At 35.9% G+C, this 22,975-nt stretch overlaps 1 protein-coding gene and 1 long non-coding RNA gene across 2 annotated transcripts; one reads left to right on the top strand and one right to left on the bottom strand.

Annotated features, from left to right (window-relative positions):
- Window positions 1-4,877: 4,877 nt before the first annotated feature.
- Window positions 4,878-11,797, bottom strand: LOC125778945 (uncharacterized). The gene is made up of 2 exons (XR_007423046.1): window positions 10,228-11,797; window positions 4,878-7,913 (listed from the first exon to the last, which is right to left on the bottom strand). It is a non-coding gene; the product is annotated as an uncharacterized LOC125778945 (long non-coding RNA).
- LOC125778935 (uncharacterized) lies at window positions 9,352-10,114 on the top strand. Its single transcript, XM_049458734.1, has one exon. It carries the CDS (start codon window positions 9,500-9,502, stop codon window positions 10,112-10,114), a length of 615 nt encoding a protein of 204 aa, XP_049314691.1. The 5' UTR covers window positions 9,352-9,499.
- Window positions 11,798-22,975: the final 11,178 nt, after the last annotated feature.

Genomic DNA, 22,975 nt, shown 5'->3' with positions numbered 1-22,975 from the left:
ATGACTGCTGGCGATGACAGGCGTTTAATTCGCCATTGTAAAGCTAACCCTTTTCTGTCCTCTAGAAAACTGCAGGTGGAATTGAGTTTAAATGTATCAACCCGAACCATTAGGTACAGGTTGGCAGATGCCAAACTTCCTGCCAGAACACCTAGAAAAGTACCCTTGCTGAGCCTTAAAAACAAAAACAACAGGCTTGCTTTTGCCAGAAAACATCTTTTCCGTCAAAATTGGAAAAATGTGTTGTGCTCTGATGAGACAAAAACTAATATGTTTGGATCAGATGGTAAACAATATGTAAGACGTCCTACAAACACAGCATTTGATCCAAAATACACTAGAAATACGGTTAAGCACAGCGGGGGTTCCATAATGGTGTGGGGTTGCTTCTCAGAGGAAAGCGTTGGTCCAATATTTAGGATAAAGAACAAAATGTGCGCAGTTGACTATGTTAACATATTGCAGACAATAATGCTTCCCTATGCTAAAGAGGAAATGCCAATAAGGTGGGAGTTTATGCAGGATAATGATCCTAAACATGCGTCGAAACTGGTAAAGCAGTGGTTTAAGAAAGAAAGGGTGCAAGTTATGGAGTGGCCGTCGCAATCGCCAGACCTAAACCCCATTGAACATCTTTGGGCAGACCTAAAGAAGAGAATCGGACCTTTTAAAGCCAGCAATAAAGACGAATTGTGGGCCCAGATTCAAAAATCGTGGAATTCAATTCCAAAAAGCGTTTGCTCAAATTTGGTTCATTCGATGCACCGAAGATGCGAAGAGGTAATTAGGCAAGGCGGCGGTTCAACAAGATATTGAAACAATAATATTTTTGTAAGAAGTTTGGGTCAAACTTTAATTTATGAAGAAATTATATTATGTTTCTATTTTTTTTCCAGGCCAAAATTAGAAAATGGACCACAATTTATTTGTATCTTATAGCACTTGCTTAATAAATCTAGATTTTGATTAACTTTAACAAATATATTAAATCGTAATGTATTTAAATTGAAAGAGTTCTACAAACAATAAAAATATATTGAAAACTGTACGTTTCTATTATTTTTTCCAACACTGTATGCAAGTATGTACTAATTATTTATACATACTGTTTATGAGAAGAGAGAAGGTCTCTGCTTAGAGCTAAGATTTCGACTCGCTGTCCTGAGCTAAGCTCAAGTCAGTCGTTAGTCAATAGCCGAAATTATAAGACATTAATAAATTGGTTACTAAATAAAAACAAATGTGTAAAATATTACTGGCGCAGTCCCCTTAAAGAACCTACGTACTGCTTTCTAAATAAATAGTTGGCTTTTACAGAAAATTTATTAGGGATTTTTCAAAAATTTCAAAGCCTTTAACACGGTGCTTAAAGAAAGGCAACCAAATAGTCATAAACGAAGAGTATACAAATGCTGTAGATACGCTAAAACTTCTAATTACAAAAGGTCCAGTTTTGGCATACCCAGACTATGAAAAACAGTTTACGTTAACAACGGATGCATCGAACGTAGCTCTTGGGGCTGTTTTAAGTCAGCAAGGTCACCCTGTATGGTTTGCAAGCCGCACTCTCAATGAACATGAGTTACACTATTCAACAACAGAGAAAGAATTGTTGGCTATTGTGTGGGCAACTAAATATTTTCGCCCATATTTATATGGAAGAAAATTTGTCATAAATAGCGACCATCGACCCCTTCAATGGCTCCACAATTTGAAGGAACCGAACTCAAAACTACAACGGTGGAAATGGAAACTTAACGATTTTGATTTTGATGTTAGGTACATACCAGGAAACGAGAACTTTGTAGCTGATGCATTGTCACGTATTGAGCTTAAAGAATGCTATTATAATGACACTTCATCCAACACGGCTACTATTCACTCGGCAACAGAAGACTCTGAATCCTATATTCCAATTTCAGAAAGACCCGTCAATGTTTTTAAACGACAGTTGAAACTGCTAAAAAGTAATGAAAATAGTTCACAAATAGAACAAATATTCAAAAACACTATTATTATTAATGTTAACATAAAACAGTGGTGTGATCAACTCAATATTCAGGTAGAAGTTACTACGGGAAACCGGGCATTGCAGATATTGAACGTTTTCACAAGACTCTGAATGAAAAACTTCGCATAATTAAAAGTTCAGACGACAAAGAGCTGAAATACATGCAAATTGAACAAACTCTGTTTACGTACAATCATAGTATAATACATGCTACTACCAGTAAAACTCCATATAACATATTTTTCAATCGGTTAACCCCTAAGTTCATTGCCCAACTTATAAAAGAAAAAAGAATAAATAATGCAAATAAAACGCGTAGAGAAAACATCATAGATACTTCTTTAATCAATGCAGAAAATTCTAGAAAACGTCTAGACAAGACGAAAAATCCTTTCAGAAATGTAGCGTTAGTTAAAACTGAAACCGACAATGAACATTTTATTGTAAAATTTAAGAATCGTAAGGTAAGAAAATACAAAACTCAATTTAAAAGAAAGAAAAAATTTAAAGAAAATTAAAATATTCTACACCATATAAATCATGTATATCGTTTCAATTGCTTTCTAACTTTATTTTTTACAGTTGTTTAATCTCTCACTTTAATTGAAGTCCGAATAAGCTAAGTAGAAATTTAAGTTCGTAGTTTAAGTCTTTTGTATTAAAATTGAACCTTAATTAATACTAGTTCCCTTTGGTGTAAGACATGATCAATTGTTAAAATATTATCTGAAATCAATGTACTTAGATAAATAAGGTCACTGCTCTTTCTTTTTGGTGGGAGGAGTGACATATGCAAGTATGTACTAATTATTTATACATACTGTTTATGTACCTTCTCTGCTTAGAGCTAAGATTTCGACTCGCTGTCCTGAGCGAAGCTCAAGTCAGTCGTTAGTCAATAGCCGAAATTATAAGACATTAATAAATTGGTTACTAAATAAAAATAAATGTGTAAAATATTACCTATATTTTTGTATTATATATGTGGGACGTAGCGGACGTGCTTTTAAACGCACCTCTGACCAAAACTATAGGAACATATGATCAATTCGCACTACACTCGAACAATATTCGAAATATACAGTCGAGCATAGTAGACAATAGTTGACTAAAACAGAAGTATTCAGAAGTGGCAGACAAGCCGCTGCCTGACAATTAATGTTATAATATGTTGTGGAAAATGTGAACTTAATAAACCAAAAACTAAAATGTAAAGTTATAATAAGTTAAGTGAGTTTAATAAAATATTAAATTAATAAAGTTTATAATCCAAAGACTACATATATATTTTATGTTTTTCAATTAAAAGATCTTGAATGAAAACATAGATGGAAGCTACTCCGGGAGCGCTTCTGCAAGGAGATCAAAAGATTAGAAGCTCCATCAGGTAGCGGAATGAGCTACTTAGAGGAATGGTGTTTTTTAAAACCCTTGATGTTTCTGAAGGACTCCGTCACACCGCGTCGGTAGGTACTTTGTATAAATTTTAATGTTTTTAAATATAACTTTTTCATTGTACAGCACTCGTTCAACCTAACTTCCTCGTTTTTTAAAAAGCTTGGAGCATTGATTTTTTTTAGTATACTTTATATTTATTATAACAAATATATTTATTATAAAAAGATGCATAAAATGCATGTACCTGAACTCTTTTGAGTAATTTAATAAAGACAATTGAGTGAATTTAATTAAACCCCATTTAGTTTTATTAAAAAAGAAATAAACAAGTTCGAAATGATGTAAGATATGTGATTTTAGCATAAGTTATTTCTAATTTCCAAAGAACTTCTTCCACCATAAAATGCAAATTGGAAGATTGCATAATCGATGGGATATCGTACAAAAAAACCATCCTTCTTCCTCTTTCTGTTTATTTCCCTCACTGAACACGACCGAACTCTTTTATTTGTAATTTCACTAATTTCTGTCAATATGCGTATTCCGTCTAAAACCGAATTAAGAATTTTAATTGCTTTTAAATATTTTAATTTTCTGTTCATTTTTGCAAAATCCAAACGAAACAAAACCAAAATACAAATTGCTTATTGACACTTTCTTCTTCTGCATGTAAGCACATTATAGTCATTCAAATGTTTACTCTCCGTTCGTTATGCATTTGACAGGCTTTTCGTTCATTTTTTGACAGTAACATATGGCAGCGGATGCACATTATAGTTAGGCCTTAATTTCATCAATATTTTAATATTGCGTCAGCCTCTAATTGTGCTGTGTTTGGTTGTCGCTTTGAGAAGTGGTTTGGTGGTAAGCACAGAAAGAAGAAGGAATGTCGAGTTCAGTTGCGTTTTAGAACTCAGTGAACAAAGTCGAAACTCGCTGCGCTAGTACAATAAATGACAATCATGCTGCTATATATACATACTTATATACCTATAGTAAATGGTTAACATCGTACTAGCATAATAATATCGTAATAACATATAGGTTCCAAATTCAGCTAAGTTGAGTTGAGAGTGAGCGTATTCCTGTTATGTCAACGTCAACTCAACTATAAACACACATATAAAGAATGTCCATACAGCTAATCTTAATATTAGAATTAAGCGCACTAACAAATAATGCTAGACAGCTAGCCTATGATTAGGAACAAGAAAACTAACAAGCAATGTCAATTAGGTCAGTCTTAAGTCAGTTTAATAAAGGCGGTTGTGAAAATTTAATTACCATAACTCGCGTGGCCCGAGTCAGCATTCTTACTCCGGGGAGTGTAGTCTGCTGATTTTTAGGCTAGAATATAGTTAGTATTAAGCTGGTACTCATGGAAACAAGACCATTTCCATTTGAAATAAAACATTTGTAATAAACCCAAAAAATAATTTATTTTTTTATTATTTACATTCGTTTAAAACGGTCCGCCTCTCTGCAACATACTTATACGTATGTATGTTTGAATTGGACGACGATCCGCGTCAACTCGATCGCCAGCAACAGCAAATCGTCTTCGGCATTGGAGTCTCGCCAATGTTTGTGTTAATAACTTAATAAAATATTTAATAACTTTATAAGATATCAATTTATTGTTTAAAATAAAATTCTAAAATCTATACAGACATTTTCAATTTAAGTAAGGTGTGTGCTCCCCAAGAAATTGGGTCTATAATTGAACAGTCATTTATATACTGGGTTGCTGATGAAACCCGCTACCAAAAAAAAATTAAATAACTTTTTTTCTATTTAAAGAATCTGGTTAATTTTTGTTTTTATTTTGCAGATTGACTTTTACATTTAACAAAAATGGATAACTGGGACACTGAAACAAGAATTTGGATTGTCCGCCGCTATCATGCACTGGAGTCCGTAGTTTCGGTTCAAAGAGAGTATAGGCGCACGTTTGGCGGCAATCCTCCGAGCAGATGGACCATAATGAGACTTGTAAACAATTTTGCCGAGCATCGGACAGTCAACAGAAGACCTTACCATCGAAACCCTTCAGTTCGAAGTTTGTAGTTTTATAAATGGATTATATAATAAGCTTGCTAGTTTACTAGCCACAGTGTCTATAGTAGGTTTTGTTTTATTCATTTCGTCTATTACTTTTTCAGAATGCCGCGTGTGTGGCAACTCTTCTTCAACTATTTCCAGCACGCCGCCAACGCAGAGGGATTTCAATAAGCGTTAACGGCAATGCTTTTGGAAAAATTCCACAATCTTATATTTAGGTTCAAAGTCGATTTTTTTGTAACTTGTATATAAGTTAACAATTGTTAACTGAGTCAATCTCTCTGTACTGCTAAAGCTGGAAAATATGCTAGTTAACATATCACAGTAGCCGCTAACAACAGGTGCAGTTATGCCTGTGATTGCAACGCAAGCAAAAACATCAAAGGTGCGAGGCTCATGTTGCAGACATAACAACGGAAACGTTTGCCAGTAGCAAACGACACCAAGAGTCCCAAACCGTGGCAACGTGAAGTGATGGCAAGTGGATTTGATAGGTGTTAGGTATTCAGGTGCAGCACCGAAAAGTCAGTTCTAATAACTCGATCGTCGCGAACGGCTGCCCTACATAGTTGGGAAATAAAAATAATTAACCAAACCTTGTGTTTTATTTACTGGCGGCCAACGTGGGGCCACGCGAAACAGTCCTTATAAAGGATAAACCAATGTGGCCGTGGGTTCGAACCCATTTTGAACAAGAAAAAAATACTATTTACGTGAAGTTAAAATAAAATTCGTATGGAGAGAAAGAATAAAAAAACAAAACCGTTTATTTGAAATCAAAAGATAAAAAGCTATTTAATTCAAAAATATTCATGTGAAAAGAAAAATAGTGTAAACCAGCATAAACTATTATTCGAAATCAAAGGATAAAACAACTATTTACGTGAAAGTTAAAATTCAAAGCGATTCCAGTGAAAAGAGAAAAACCACAACCCAGCATAAAGGAGATTTTGTGAAGCAAGAAGAGAAGAGAAGAACTTCAGGGACACCATTTATTTGGATATGAAGCTGTAAATAGAGTGCTCATACCGTAATATTTAGAATAAGAAAGGTATAAAACATTAGTTGATACTGATTAATATTGTAACAAAGTGACAGAAAAAAGTTAAGGATATTAGCTGTAGGGAAATTTCATTCAACACGACAGTTAGGTGTGATGAATCCTTGGACATAGTCAAATCCTTGCCCAAGTTCGCTGGCGACCAGTCTCGATACGTGTCGTGGCGTCAGGCAGCTCACACGGAATATAAAATCTTTCAAAACGCACAAGGCAGTTCCAAACACTATCAGGCAGTGGCCATAATAAGGAATAAAATAGTGGGATCTGCAGATTCGATCCTGTCTTCCTTTAATACCATCCTGGCTAGATGAGTTAGCACGAGTGAGGACAGCAACGTGTTTTTTACAAGTGAACTTTTTTAAATTAAAACCGCATAAAAGTGTTTTCCAATATTTCAACTAAAAGCGCATAAAAGTGTTTCCCAATATTTCAAATAAAATCGCATAAAAGTGTTTTCCAATATTTCAAATAAAACCGCATAAAAGTGTTTTCCAATATTTCAACTAAAAGCGCATAAAAGTGTCTTCAAATTTTCAAATACAAGTGCACAAACGTGTTTTCCGATACTCACATACATACGATCAAAAGTGGTTGCTGCTAAATTCTCATTTTCACATACATACGTTCAAAGTGGTTGCTGATAATTTTCATTTTCACATACATACGATCAAAAGTGGTTGCTGCTAAATTTTCATTTTCACATACATACATTCAAAGTGGTTGCTGCTAAATTCTCATTTTCACATACATACGTTCAAAGTGCGTGCTGATAATTTCCTAAACCACATATACGTTCGAAAGTGTTTGCTGTTCAGTTCCTAAATACATACATACGTGCAAAAGTGGCTTACAAACCACCCACAACTGGTGGTTACTAACGGAAGTCAAAGGTGTCGCATAAAAATAATTGGACGTCTGGAAAAGGCTCCAAAAACAAGTGAGTAAACAATCCTAAATTTCGACGCAATAATAGCTAGGCTTGACTTTAACTATGCGGATAAGAAACCCGTTTACATACTGGAACAGGAAATGTCTACCCTTCGCCAGGGAAGACAGACAATAACCGAATTTTATGATGAAATCGAAAAGAAATTAACAGCCATTATTAACAAAACATTAATGACCTATCAAAATAAGAAGAATGTTTTGGAATCCTTGAATTCCAAATATCGCCAGGATGCATTAAGAGTTTTTATATCCGGACTAAACCGTCCACTTTGTGATATCTTATTTTCATCAAGGCCATCAGATATGGCATCGGCCTTAGCACCCTCTCAGAAGCTTGAATCAAGTCAGGCGCGTTCGTTATTTGCTCACTGGCTAAATGAGTAGCGACGTCGCATCACATCTGCATCAATTCATCACACCGAATCGACTAATCACCTCATCACGCGAGCGAACACCACACATTAACACACATACTCGCACATGCACCCAAACGCGATGACATTCTGCAGTCTAATTATAACAAAAGGAATAGAGAAAGCAGCGCGCGCACCTTTCGTTGATACGACGTCGTCCAAGCAACATCGATTTTCGCAGCCTCTCAGCATCCCGGTTCCCGTTCGCTACCCGCATTTATATAGTTAAAGTTTTCACTTAATATTAAAATAATTTTCATAATAACTTTCCTCAATGTGTGTATATATATAATATATATTTAACGGTCTGAAACCTAGTGTTTAGTAAATTGAAATTCATTTTATAATAATACTCTTAAGTGAATTTGAAGGAAATAAAAGGTTTATAACGATTTTCGAAATTTAGTGCATTTTTCCCTACGACACCTATAAGGTGAGTTAAGTGTACATGGTCCTTCGAGCCATAAAGAAAGGCACTGTGGCTAAATAAAGTCAAAAAAAATAAATAAATAAAAAACTAAGAGCGTTAATAGATCAAGGCTCTCAAAGATCCTTCATATCATCAAAGGTTCAAAATCGGCTAAAATTGCCAATAAAACATTCCAATTTTCAAATTTCGGGAATGGGCGGAAGAATTATTCAAAATTCTAATAAAATATGCCCAATCACCATAGTTTCTCCAACTGCGGATATACGAATAGATGCACAAGCCATCGTTCTACCGCAACTTACCAATTTGCTTCCAAGCTATGAAGTAAATAAAATACACCGGGAAAAATGCTCACATCTCAAGTTAGCAGATCCCAACTGTCATACCCCCATGTTCTCCACACATGGGCGGACTCTGGGAATCAGCAGTAAAGAGCTTTAAGTCCCATTTAAAAAAAACGGCTGGTAACCATAAATTCAATTATGAGGAGTTTACTACATTACTCACTCGTATCGAAGCCGTACTAAACTCTAGACCTATCTCACCACTCTCGCAAGATCCCTCCGACTTCACAGCCTTAACCCCAGGGCATTTTCTTAAAGGAGCACCCATTCTGGCCATACCTGAGCCAGGCGTGGAGTCGCTATCCTTATTGAACAGATGGGAGCGAATTAAAATCCTCCATCATGATTTCAGCCGCCGATGGAAGGAAGACTACATAAAGGACCTTCACAAGAGATATCGGTGGAAAACTCAAGAAAAGGCACCAAAGGTTGGAGACTGCGTCCTTATACAAGATGATTGTCTCCTTCCTACGGAATGGCGACTCGGCCGCATAAAACAACTTCATTACGGTTCCGACGGTCATGTTCGAGTAGTTGATCTCCGCACTCAACCCGGAACACTAACCAGACCGCTCGTAAAATTATGCTTTCTACCAACCGCCGAAGATAAAGAAACGTAAAACCGAAACCGAAATAATAAATCAATAAATCGTTAAAACATATAAACCGCTTACCAAATCGAAACCTCGAATAACATTAATGACACAAAGACTTAACATAAATGTCTGATAAAAAATGACATCCTATTTATGCCACATATCGTGGCACAAAAGTCCATATTATTGTAAATTTCACAATACATTTCTAATATCATAATTTCTCTCACAGAGTAATATGGACGTGGATATGGCATCATCGTCAACGCCAACCATGCGTTCGGCAATTTCCGCCGCTCGCGCTGAAGCTGCCCCAATAGCAGCACCCCGGACCAACACTGCACCGGCAGCGCCTCGAACAACAACAGGCTCCACCGCGACAACGGCTCCGCGTCAAAGCACGCCAGCATTACCAGTGGATTTGCAACTAATTCGTTGTCCATTATGCCGCCGCCCTCATCGGCTATCGCACTGCGGTATATTCAAAGGCATGCCGCCGATGCAACGCCAGCAGGTGGCACAGGCGCACGGGTATTGCCTGAATTGTCTGGCAACTTCCCACGCAACTCAGGAGTGCCCATCACCTAATCGTTGCCAAATCTGTGTGCGGGCTCATCATACGATGCTGCACCGCACTACCAGATGCGACTCCGGGCGCCCACCGGCTCCTCGCACCAGTGGTAACGTCAGGCGTTCCCAAAGGACTCCTGTGACGGCATACCGCCGCCGCGGACCCTCTGCAGCAGAATCCCGTCCTTGGCGCCATAACCGGGCAACATCAACACGACGCCATCAGCTTAGGCCGCAATCCCGCCGGTCAACAGGTCTCAGCAGCGTTGTAGCAACGCTATAGCAGCTACAGCGGCTTCTAGGCTAAATACTCGCCTAGGGGGGCCGGGATGGCTAAATGAGTAGCGACGTCGCATCACATCTGCATCAATTCATCACACCGAATCGACTAATCACCTCATCACGCGAGCGAACACCACACATTAACACACATACACGCGCATGCACCCAAACGCGATGACATTCTGCAGTCTAATTATAACAAAAGGAATAGAGAAAGCAGCGCGCGCACCTTTCGTTGATACGACGTCGTCCAAGCAACATCGATTTTCGCAGCCTCTCAGCATCCCGGTTCCCGTTCGCTACCCGCATTTATATAGTTAAAGTTTTCACTTAATATTAAAATAATTTTCATAATAACTTTCCTCAATGTGTATATATATATAATATATATTTAACGGTCTGAAACCTAGTGTTTAGTAAATTGAAATTCATTTTATAATAATACTCTTAAGTGAATTTGAAGGAAATAAAAGGTTTATAACGATTTTCGTAATTTAGTGCATTTTTCCTTACGACAATAATTGTGAGTGGCCTATAAGGTGAGTTAAGTGTACACTCACAGATTTTCATTTTCTAATAATAAAATTCCCGACTACAGTCGACCTCATGTGAGAAAGAGTATACCATTCCCTAGACAACAAAATGGTCAACCTCAGACACGACCAACGCCCAAGTCTTTTCAGATTTCGAGTCCCTCAAAGAAATTATCGATCGAATGAATCTCGCACACCACAAGTGAGTTCATTTAATGCCATTCCATCGAATCCTTTAATACCAGAGATTTTCCTTCAGGAAGAACCGCTTTTGGGAATCAAAACGAAAGAACCTCCCGTATCCAGGTAGCCCAAAAAAAACATCACGATAGCGACTGCTTTGACAACAAATTGCAACGCATAAACCGTTTAGATCAATATCCTTTCATCGAAGTATACAAAGATGATCAACAAAATGAATATAATGATTTTGTATATTTCGATAATGACTTCCAATTTGGTGAAAACCGAGAAGACATTTCAGACGAGACGTTTTCAATTTGAATTTCGATTTTTTTATTTTACCTACACTTAACACGTTTGACGGTATAATTGGCTATGACCTCTTTAGGAAAATCGATGCAAAGCTGGACATAAAGAAAGGAATTTTATGAAAGGGGTTTAGAAAAACTAATGTATTTCCATTGTAACGACTAAAGGCGAAGCCATACTTTCTGATCCGATCGAGGCATTCCCGTTCAATACAAACCATAGCAACCGTGAGAACAACTAACAATGATCGAGTTTACACTAAATCTTATCCATATACTATGGCAGCGTCTGAATTTGTTAACTAGGAAGTAAATGATTTTCTGCGAGACGGCATCATTAGACCATCTCGCTCACCATACAATAGTCCAGTGTGGGTTGTTCACAAGAAAGGAATAAATGACGAAGGGAAAAAGAAACTTCGAATGGTCATAGATTTCAAGAAACTTAACGAAAATACCTTTAGCGACAAATACTCGATTCTTGACACATCCGTAATTCTTTCAAATCTAGGAAAATCATCAATTTTTACGACAGTAGACTTGAAATCTGGGTTTCATTAGATTACACTTGCTGAAAAAGATAGGGAAAAAACTGCATTTTCTGTGAACAACGGAAAATGCGAGTTTTGTAGGTTGCCATTTGGGTTGAAAAATGGTCCTAGCATTGGAAAAACTTGTCACGTTCACATAGATGACATTATTGTATTTTCTAATGATTATAAAACGCGCTTGCCGAGTATTGGAAAAATTATATTCCGCCAACATGAGAGTTTCCTTAGAAATACCCAATTTTTTAAATCAGATGTTGACGCTGATAAACAACAGAAATTGAAAAAGGAATAGTTTTTACGAAGAACTGACCAAAATTTAGATTAATGCCGGTATTCTGCGAGCAGTCTCAAGTTTCTAATAAAGACGAATCTGTGGTGAAATCTATTTTGTGACTGTTTCGTATTCTGGCGAGTTTGTCTCATCTTTAATTGAGCAATATCAGTCTCTAACTTGTTATATGCTTTACACCAGGTCATAGAAAAACAAGAGCACAATAATGGCTGATGAAGTTGGACTATTTCACCTTATGATGAAAAAACGAGAGGAGGAAAAGAGGTAATGTATTAATATTTATAATTTTGCAATAATGGATAACAAGGTGCATATCTTCTAGCTTCATTCGCAGGCGCAATCTGACTGTTTAGCGAAACAAAGAAAACCCTTTTCATACGAAGAAAACACATTTAGGAAGTTCTTTCGATTTCCCAAATCTTTGTGCTGGGATCTTATTCATCAACTAATTGGAAATTTGGAACAAAGGGTGTAATTGGAGCAATTGATTGTACTCATATTGGCATAATCGCACCTGCCTTGTCAAACACAGTTGTACCGCATGATTATATGAACAGAAAAGGTTATTATGGCATTAATGTTGAAGCGGTAAGTACTATATTCAATAACTAATGAATAACTATTTTGCCTAATAGGTTTGTGACGATGAACTAATTTTCCGGCACGTGAATGCAAAATTTCCCGGCTCATGTCATGACTCTGGTATATGGACTACTTCGCCAGCAAGGATAAAGCTTATAAGAGAACACTCTGATGGAGCTTTTAAATGGCTTTTGGGTAATTTGAAAGAGCATTTGGAGTTTTAAAATCACGCTTTCGTTGCATTTCAAAAGAACGTACATTGCGGTACAAACATTCAAAAGCTGCATTATTTGTTTATACTTGTACAACATTTCACAATATATTACAAAAACGTGGCAGTTTTTTAGATGAAACCGAAATATTGCCAGATCGATCACCTCCCGAAAATTTGGCAGCAATCTCTGAAATCCATTCGGGGGAGTATTACACTCGAGACAGAGCAGCACGTCAAAGGTGCATTAACACATTAGATAATTAAAATTCTACCAATAATGTGTGGGGTACATTCAAAAAGTATCATATGATGCATTAATATCATATGGCAATATTATATGACACCACTAAATCGCTGAGAGTGCCACGCGAGTTATATCGTCACATCAACCCCCACCAAAACCCATAAGACACCAATAAAATAATAACGACAAATCATTACATTTATTTTCTTATTTAAAACATTGCAACAATTGTATTTAATACTTACTTCCTGTTTACCAACTTTTGTACAATTATTATTGTTTTAATTTTTACTGTATTTTTCTTGACTCATCAAATTTCTTTTACTTGTTTGACTTCAAGTAAAATTGGTTTAAAAATAAAAATCACTATTGGTGTAACCTTCAAAGCGATAAGGTGTTTTAATTTAACGGAAGAACGTTGAGTAACATAACTCGCGTGTAGTGGCAACCTGTGGTAAGCGCAGCGTCAGCAAACTTCATACCCTTTGCTGCTGCAAGCGTAGGTTTAGAGTTAAGCGAAAATAATTGTAAAATTCAGTTCTTACACAGAATTCAATAAAGGAGCATTGCTCCCGGAAAACAGTTTTTTTTATTAAAACTAACTAAATGTTTTTTAACTTATATAAGTTAACACAACAGCTCATAAAAGCTATGCCAATTGACAAAAACAAATTGGCTAAAATAGTTACCCAACTTTGCACGCGCATCCGCATAAACTGCTGACACCAAATAAATTTGGAGCGCTTCGATCAACGAACCTTACTACTGCAATTCGGCAATTCTTGGGAAAGCTGAGATCGCTGGGAACAATAAATAATAAACGGAGTAATTCGGCAAATCAACAAATATTGCACATGCAAGTGCAACGTGACTTGTGTGCAGAAATAGGTTTCATTAAAGTTAAGAATATTATTGTAATTTAGATTTTATTCGTTTGTAAAAGAAGACGGTCAATAAAGAATAAAGACAGTGGACGCGAGTCCACTTGTTTTTTAAAAATAAAAATTATAAAAATATAATTTAACTGGCGCCCGAGCAGGGACCAGCTTAGATTCGTGCCGTAAAGTGTCAAAGTGTTGTTTCACCGTGTCCTTAAAAATTTAAAATTGAACATTGTGATACCGCGTCGTCACTTAAATATAGACAATCGCCTGTACAACAGCCGCGTCAAAAAAAGGGTCGTAGTGTTTGGTCAGACGCCTGCAAAGCAGCTGCAGTGCCAGTATTTACATATGTTTCAGTGCCACAAGTGAACACACAAAGACAGTACGCCCGTATAACAGCCCGTAAAGAAAAAACGGCCAAGTTAAAAAGGAAGCGAACTAACTGGTCCCGAACCAAAACACAGCGAAACACAGCGTTGCAATCCTGTAGGAAGGAAACGCACCCTCGATACGTGCGCACCGTGGGAACCCCAGTAAGCAGAAGGCCAAAAGGAACACCTCCCCGTCGCCACGAGGATACTTGAAAAATGGACACCATTAGATGCATACTCCTCTTGACTACTATTACGACCAGTCTCGCTAGCATAGAGATTTTGGACTGCACAAACTCTTACCTAGTGATGATAAATAACGGACTAGCTAAAATTCAGGATGGAAGATTTAGACTAATCCATATAATTGACATCAACAAGTACGAACAACTTTTGACAGACATACAGGACCATATAACGGACAAAATCCCCAAAGACACTTTCCTTCGCCCAATCCTTAAACATGAAATAAATCAAACCCTTGCAACGAACTGAGCAATGCCCAGCTTCAGCACAACAAAGTAGCTCTAATGTCGCATCAACAAATAAGGCGGTTCCTACTTCTATGCGTGGAAAAAAAAGGTGCCGAGACATCGTACAAGCCATTAATTCTTTAAGCACATTGAATGAATCAATAAACCAAAAAGAAGAAGAATGCTCGTTTGATGTGTTTGGCACAAATGTGGCAGTACAATTGAAAAATCTTTCTTTTGAAAATGCATTAATAGCACAACAGAAAATACAATGCATTTTAAATGAAATCGGAATAAAAGATTATAGAGGGAAGTCCAGAAGTACAACATCGTTTTCCAATTACAGCTATGATTCATTCTCCAATCCTCCATCAAACCAACCTAATTTTGATGAAGGTCATGACCTTTATTCATTTATAGTGGAAGGCACTGATACTACACCATCGGAAGTGGTGGTTACAAGCGATATAATTCCAGATAATACAGATAATATTGAATATGTTGCAATTGACTAACTTTTTCTTATAATTATTTTTTGCATTAAATAAAGGCTACTGAAGGCAAATTTTAGTTTTCAATTACAAATTACCTTTAAGAATTCTTGTAAATAAAATGAAATAGCTTCCATAACTTCTGGTATTATTGCAGGTATTGCTGAGCGGGAAATACGGTACATTGCCTGCAAATAGCGATAGCTCATTCCCGTTGCCAAATAGGTTAACGCTACTTGTAGTTTAACTCGTGCAGGAATCTCGCATGACAGTATCTGTTCTTTGTATATTTGGAGTGATGTTTTCCAACAGGGTTTCGAAGGTTTCTATATTCATGCGCAAAAGCGCCCTGAATTCTTCAGGATCTTCTGATTCCAATTCTCTGAAGAGGGTATTTGTTGCACCAATAGCGGATCGCCTCATTATCCACGGTCTTGTCCACACTCTATTATTTTCTGCTTCCAATAAATCCCACAACTCTTTTATGAGATGCGGTAGAACTTCATTAAAAACTCTTTTAAAATGTCTTTTTCTACCAAACATTGTAAATAAAACTTTGCAAAACTTCACTGTCTAACTAGATGAACAAAATACGTGTAAACCTCTACTCGCCAACGCAACTCTCTCGACCGAGTATCATACTCGGCCAGAATACTGTCTCGCCACTGTACTCGTTACGTGTAACAAGGCCATATGCTTTTTAATGTCACCTTGGTCAACTGAATATTCCAGGCATTGTTCGGCTATCATTTTGTCACGTTGGCAAAATGCACCGCTAAAACGTTTGGGCTTGAGGAGAGCCAGGGCAGTCTTGAATCAACAATTAAGCTGATATGAGCTTCGGATCAACACGGGGTTATTGAATGCAGAAAGATACTGCTACATACCAAATAAACTTATAAATGTTATAATAAGAATAAAAAATCGTGTTTTATTTAAAAACTAGCCAAGCGAAGAACAAAACTGGCGACGAGGATGGGATGATTGATATTAAAACAAACATCCAGTGTACGAAATATAAGCGTGAACTTACATCAAGTGAATTATTGTTCAAGACTATTAAAAAACATACGTTACTGTAGACAAGATAAAGGTGTACAATGTATTATTTAAAAACAAAAAAAAAATATATATATACATACATGTGGGAGTGGAACCTGTGGGTCAAAGGTCCACACATAGCGGACGTGCCTTTTAAATGCACCTCTGACAAACTGCACGAACATATGCTAAATTCGAACAACACTCGAACTGTGTCGTCGGGCATAATAGCAAGAATCATTCTTGACACAGAAGGACAGAAGTAGTCAAGCGGGGCAGACAAGCCGCTGCCTGACAATTTAAATGTAAACTCAAACTAAAAGTTATAAATTAGAATAAGTTAATAAATAATCATAAGTTGTGAAATGTGCGAGATATTATATTAATGAACTTAATAAACTAAAACTACATACATATATATGTATATATGTATAAGTTAACATAAGCTGCCCTTTGTCAACAATAAAGTCCGCGCGAGTTACGTAGCCTAACATAACAGTCTGGCAACTATCCCTCTCATTACGATATATAATACATATGTACGATATTAAGGTCTCTTGTAAGCTTTATAAGCATATTGTAAGCAGTCTTAAGATTCATTTTCACGAATAAACGTTGTATACATATAATATACCAACATAACTGGCGCAGTCACAAAAAGGAATCTACTTATACCCAAAAGTCAGTAAGTTAATTGGTGGAACTATCAAAAACAATAATTTTGTGAAGTTAAATAAAAAACTAAAATAATTGATAATTTGAGCCAAAGCAAAAAATAAAACAAAAATAAAAGGAAATCGAAACTCTGTTAACTGTTGGCTTAACTAAATAACCTACAAGAACTACATAACTGCATAAGGTGGAAATCTACAAATTATAACTTCTTTTTTTAAGTGAAAAACTGTATTTAATATTTGAAATTCAGTACCAGACTCCGAAATTTCAAAAATTAAATTAAAATAAATGAAAACAGCTTCTAAATTACATAATTCGGCAATTCACTCTTTTTTATACTACCATTCAAAAAACTATTATCATATCGAAATAAAATAAGTCAAAACTCAAAATCCGTAAACTAATGAAGTTAAAATCAACAAAATATACAAACTCAAAATAGACAATTCGGTAACCTGCAAATTAATCACGGCAATCCGTAGTTATATATGTACATGTGTATGCAAAAAATATATGCTCTGAACTATTCAAAAGTGAACTATCAGTAAATTATCATCGCTAATGTGCAAAATAAAATATAACATATTATACATGCCACGTTGTAACATAACCTTCATGTCACCACATGGTAGTAAACAATAAGGCCAAAGAAGTATATAATACATAACAACAATTTTGCGATCGGATGATCAGCTCCAACAATTCAATTATTAACTTCTACTAAGCGGTACTTGGCAATGACAACTAATCCAATTAGTTCCAGTGAGAACCAACCGGCAATAACAATTAATCCAATTAGCTCCAGTGAGAACCAACCGGCAATGGCAACTCATCCAAATAGTTCCAGTGAGAACCGACCAGCATTGCCAGCATCGCAGCTGTCAGTGAGCGACATTGTGAAAGATCTGTTCACGAATTCCGCGGAGACGACATATAAGTTAGCACATATACAAAATATACAGACAATTTTGTAAGTAAAATCTAATTCAGCAATATTTTGCATTGCTCAAGTAAAATTAAATCAAATAAAATTAATTTCCAAAAATTGCAATAACAAAAACACATTTCGTCGGCACTATAACAAGCGGAAACCGTGCTGCCGCAATGTGAGCCGTTTCACAACCAAACTGAGCTTACGTTATGATTATATGATGTATAGAAATAAGTTCTAGCTAGTAAGAACTCGTACATATGTAAGTTTTTAGTAAGTAAGCAAAATTTGATTATAAAAACTAAGTAAATTTGTTGAATAAAGAGAGTTCAATTTTTGCCAGCAGCAAAGGTGCGTGTTGATATTATTGGTGGGCAGCATTAACTGGCGCCCGAGACTTCAAATTGAAATTGTCTACATCGGTTGAAAAAAGCAGCGTTAGAAAACTCTAAATAGTGCATTAATAAAAACTATTGTTGCCCCTAAACAAGAAGGAATCAACGTAGAAAAGCTGCCATAACACCAAGTGCTCAAAGTGACTCTAATACGACAATAATAACTGTGCAGCTGAGAAAATTATTCTCGCAGCATATTCAACTGTGTAGACAAAAGTGCAAAACCACCAAGACAACAATCAAAGCCTGAACTGTGACGTCATCCACTCCCAAGTAGCGGAGTAAAGCACCTCAAAAAGGAACAAGTGGACCGCCCGAAATCAGGATGCAGAAGCTGATACTCCCGATACTGTTGTAAGAATTAAAATTAAGTTATTCACCTTTTTGTAATCAAATTTATGTATTGAGCAATTTAAAATAAATTTTAATAAGAACAAGATTAAAACAATTAGCAATAGAAAAAATTGTAAAAACTGGTGAGCCTCAGTATGGAGCAAGTACAAGAAGCCATCACACACTTGACAGGCGCTATAAACGCGCAAATCGAGCAAGCTAAGATATTAAGCAATAGAATAAATCAATTAGAAGCTAGAATCAACCCACACAGCGAAAGCGCTAACCCAAATAACCTTATTCACTTAACAGAGGCAGACTTAGCCTAAATTAGCAGATTGCCTGATAGTGTAAAGAACCTACCGACATTCGAAGGAGACCCGATCCAATTTATCTCCTGGATCCACAATGTAGAATCTATTTTACAGGACTATGAGGTGGTAAGGACGAAGCCACTCTATAGAGCCATCTTACGGCACATTAGGCAAAAAGTGAAAGGTCCTGCGGATACGGTCTTAATATCATATAATATATTTGATGACGACTGGGGGACAATCAAGAGTTGTTTGTCACTGCACTACGCAGACAAACGCGACCTAAGGACCCTAGAACACGAACTAGGATCCTTATCTCAAAAGCACTTTAGCGTAGAGCAGTTCTATGCTCGAATTAATCACCAATTATCTTTGATAATCAATAAATTAAAGGGACAGGACTATTCCAGAGAAACAAGTAGCGTGCTACTAGAAACTTATAGGAACCGAGCCCTTGACGTATTCATCAGAGGCCTAAACGGTGAACTATCCAGGATGCTAGTCATCCAACGACCCAAGAACTTACCCGAAGCATACGCTTCCTGTCTTGAAATACAAAACATTAACTTAAGAAACTATTCAATCTACCCAAGGAATATAGGTAGCTTAAGCCAAACGCAAAGAAACCAAATGAACCAAAAACAGGTATTTGTACCATGGGAATTAAACTCGTTCGAAAAAAATCAAATCTATAATAAAAATATTCAAACTCAAGCGCTATTTCCACCTAGGCCAACCCAACCCAAGCCTGCGGTCCCGATGGAGGTAAACCCTTCAATACATTCACAAAAAATAAATTATATGAACCGACCGGTAAATATACCTTTAGTAAGGCCATCCAACAAATATCAAATGTTCCTAGGAAACACCCAAAATTATTTTATATTCAAACAGAGGACCAAGAATTTACTGAAGGTGAGAGTGCGAAGAAATAAATTTTATGACAGACGCCTCTCTAAAATTATATTCTAATAAAAATTTTGTGTGTGAAAAACTTTCAAGGAATTCCAGTAAACTTAGATGTCCTTTTGAAGTCCAATCAGCCGCGGGTCCAGTAAAAATAACCCATAAACTGTGTGGATCATTTTTTATAAGTATAGGTATAACAAAGAAGATTTATTTCTTTATATTACCTAATTTAAAGTCCTTTGATGGCATCATAGGTGATGATACCCTCAAAGAATTGGGAGCGATTATAAACAGAAAAAATATCATACTAAAACCAAAACATAGGAATTCGTTTTTTATTCCACCAATAGTAGATTATCCACAGATTTCAGTAGGAAATGAAATTTTATCAGCGAGACGCTGATGCTTAAGAAAGGGGGAGTTAGCACATATACAAAATATACAGACAATTTTGTAAGTAAAATCGAATTCAGCAATATTTTGCATTGCTCAAGTCAAAGTGTATTCAACAAAGTGAACTAAGTACTATATGAAATTTAATTTTTCTTTACGCTTAATTGACATGAATGTTGTCATTGACTTAACCCTTACATTTATTCAAAAATTCAAATTCGGAAATTCAAAAGTAAGCAAATTTCAAAACGAAAAACAATATTTTTTTAAATAACTGAATAAAATGCCGAATACTTGTTGCCTATGCAAAACAACTCATGGAAGCAACTTACCAATGTTTTGTGCTCCAACTGACAAATCGCAACGGAAGGAATGGGAAAAAGTATGTGGCGTACAACTCAGTTTGTCATCGAGAATATGTGGGCTACATTTTAAGGCGGAGGAAATAAAAGAATCTCCCCTTAAAAGAAGACGACTAAGCCCCGATGCAGTACCCTCATTAAACTTACTTCCCAATCTTCTAGAAAAAAAGTAATAAACCCTCATATTTTGATAACTAGAAATTTTACGTTTTTACTACTGATTAGGTCTCAAGACAAACTTGTTTGCGCGAAAATTTTAACAACTGATCGGAAGCTATACATGCTGTGCTATAGTTTTGGTCTTTTACACGTATGTAATTGTTTGTAAAATAAATATGAATTCATTATAACGTTGAAAACAAATAAATTGGTTGTCTCTATTTCTATTATCGTATGTATGTAAAGCAAGTGGCTTCATATTGTTCAAGATCAAAAAAAAAAACACGGGTTAATATAAACAAATACATGAATTGTTTACTATTTTATTGTCAAATAAGCGTAAGTCAAATACTTAGTTCACTTTGTTGAATACACTTTGGCTCAAGTAAAATTAAATCAAATAAAATTAATTTCCAAAAATTGCAATAACAAAAACACATTTCGTCGGCACTATAACAAGCGGAAACCGAAGCGGAAACCGTGCCGCCGCAATGTGAGCCGTTTCACAACCAAACTGAGGTTCGCACTGGTTTTAGCTTACGTTATGATTATTTGATGTATAGAAATAAGTTCTAGCTAGTAAGAACTCGTACATATGTAAGTTTTTAGTAAGTAAGCAAAATTTGATTATAAAAACTAAGTAAATTTGTTGAAAAAAGAGAGTTCAATTTTTGCCAGCAGCAAAGGTGCGTGTTGATATTATTGGTGGGCAGCATTAACTTATATGCTCTCTCTTCATTTTTACGAGAAGTCGACGCCGTACTGGCAATGCTGTACACAGATCCAACAGCATGCGAATATGTATACCGAAGGGTAATCCTAAATAAAATTCAAGGTAAGGCATTACATGCAATTCGTACTATATCGCCAGATGCAAACTGGATCGAAATCAAAGCAACTCTAATCAGAACTTTCGGCATTAAGGAGACATACCATCAACTTTACCAGCAAGCATGAAAATAAAATAAAAACTATTTTAGAGCTAAAGATTCCAAAATCCGTTAAACAAATAAAATCATTTCTCAGTATGTGCGGCTATTATCGCAAATTTATTAAGGATTTCGCAAATGTAGCGTAACCGATGGTAAAATTTCTAAAGAAAGACGCCAAAATAAATATAAATGATCCAAATTTTATCAATTCGTTTGAAAAACTAAAGCGTATAATTACAGAAATCCCAGTGCTTAAGTATCCGGATTTTAGCAAACGTTTTGAGTTGGCAACCGATGTCAGCTCCTTCGCAATCGGAGCAGTTTTGCAGCAGGACAAACATCCTGTTTGCTTCGCCAGCCGAACTTTAAACCACCATGAGCGCAATTATTCAGTCACAGAAAAAGAGCTTTTGGCTATTGTCTGGGCTGTTGGATATTTCCGTCCATATTTATATGGCGTTAAATTTAATATTACGTCCGATCACCAGCCGCTAAAATGGTTGTATACAAAAACGCAAGGAAAGGATGCTAATCCAAGGCTTTACCGATGGTTAGTAAAACTAAGCGACTACAATCTAAACATCGATTACATTAAGGGAAGAGATAACCACGTAGCAGGTTTTTTAAGCAGAATCAATTCCGATACTCATGAAATAAACGTAGGCAATGATTACAGTTCAAACTCTTTAAATAATAACGCTAGTGACGATACAATTACAATGCATTCACAAGCTGATGATAGAAGTTATTACATTGGCATTTTAGACACAGTAGTAAATAGATTTCCTGTTCAAATTATATTTACAAACACTAAAAGTAAAGAATTCGAAATTATAAATAATAAAAGAAAGATTTATATCAGTTTAGCAAATCTAAGTAATAATTTAGAAGAAATTTTAGAACGAAACATTTCAGGTTCAAGAATTGGAATTTATACAGATCTTGACGATGAAAAATACAATATTTTACAAAAAAAAAATTGTAGATATATACAAAAATAAACCAAATTTCAAATTTTTCAGATGTTCTTACAACGCAAAAGATATGGCTTCAGAAAACGAAACCTTTAAACAGATTCACATGTACCATAAAAACGAAACAGGTCACACTGGTATTAACAAAAACTACGAAGGATTGAAAAAATTGATATATTATCCAAATTTAAAAACTTTGATACAGAAGTATATTAATAATTGCGTTACATGCAATAGAATAAAATACGATCGCAAACCAGTGAAACCTAAGTTCGCAATGACCGAGACCCCAAAAGATAAGAATCAGATCATACATAT

This window comes from Bactrocera dorsalis, chromosome 5 (genome assembly GCF_023373825.1).
Source record: "Bactrocera dorsalis isolate Fly_Bdor chromosome 5, ASM2337382v1, whole genome shotgun sequence".
In the NCBI taxonomy this organism is placed as follows: domain Eukaryota; kingdom Metazoa; phylum Arthropoda; class Insecta; order Diptera; family Tephritidae; genus Bactrocera; species Bactrocera dorsalis.
This window is presented reverse-complemented; position numbering and strand designations above follow the sequence as displayed.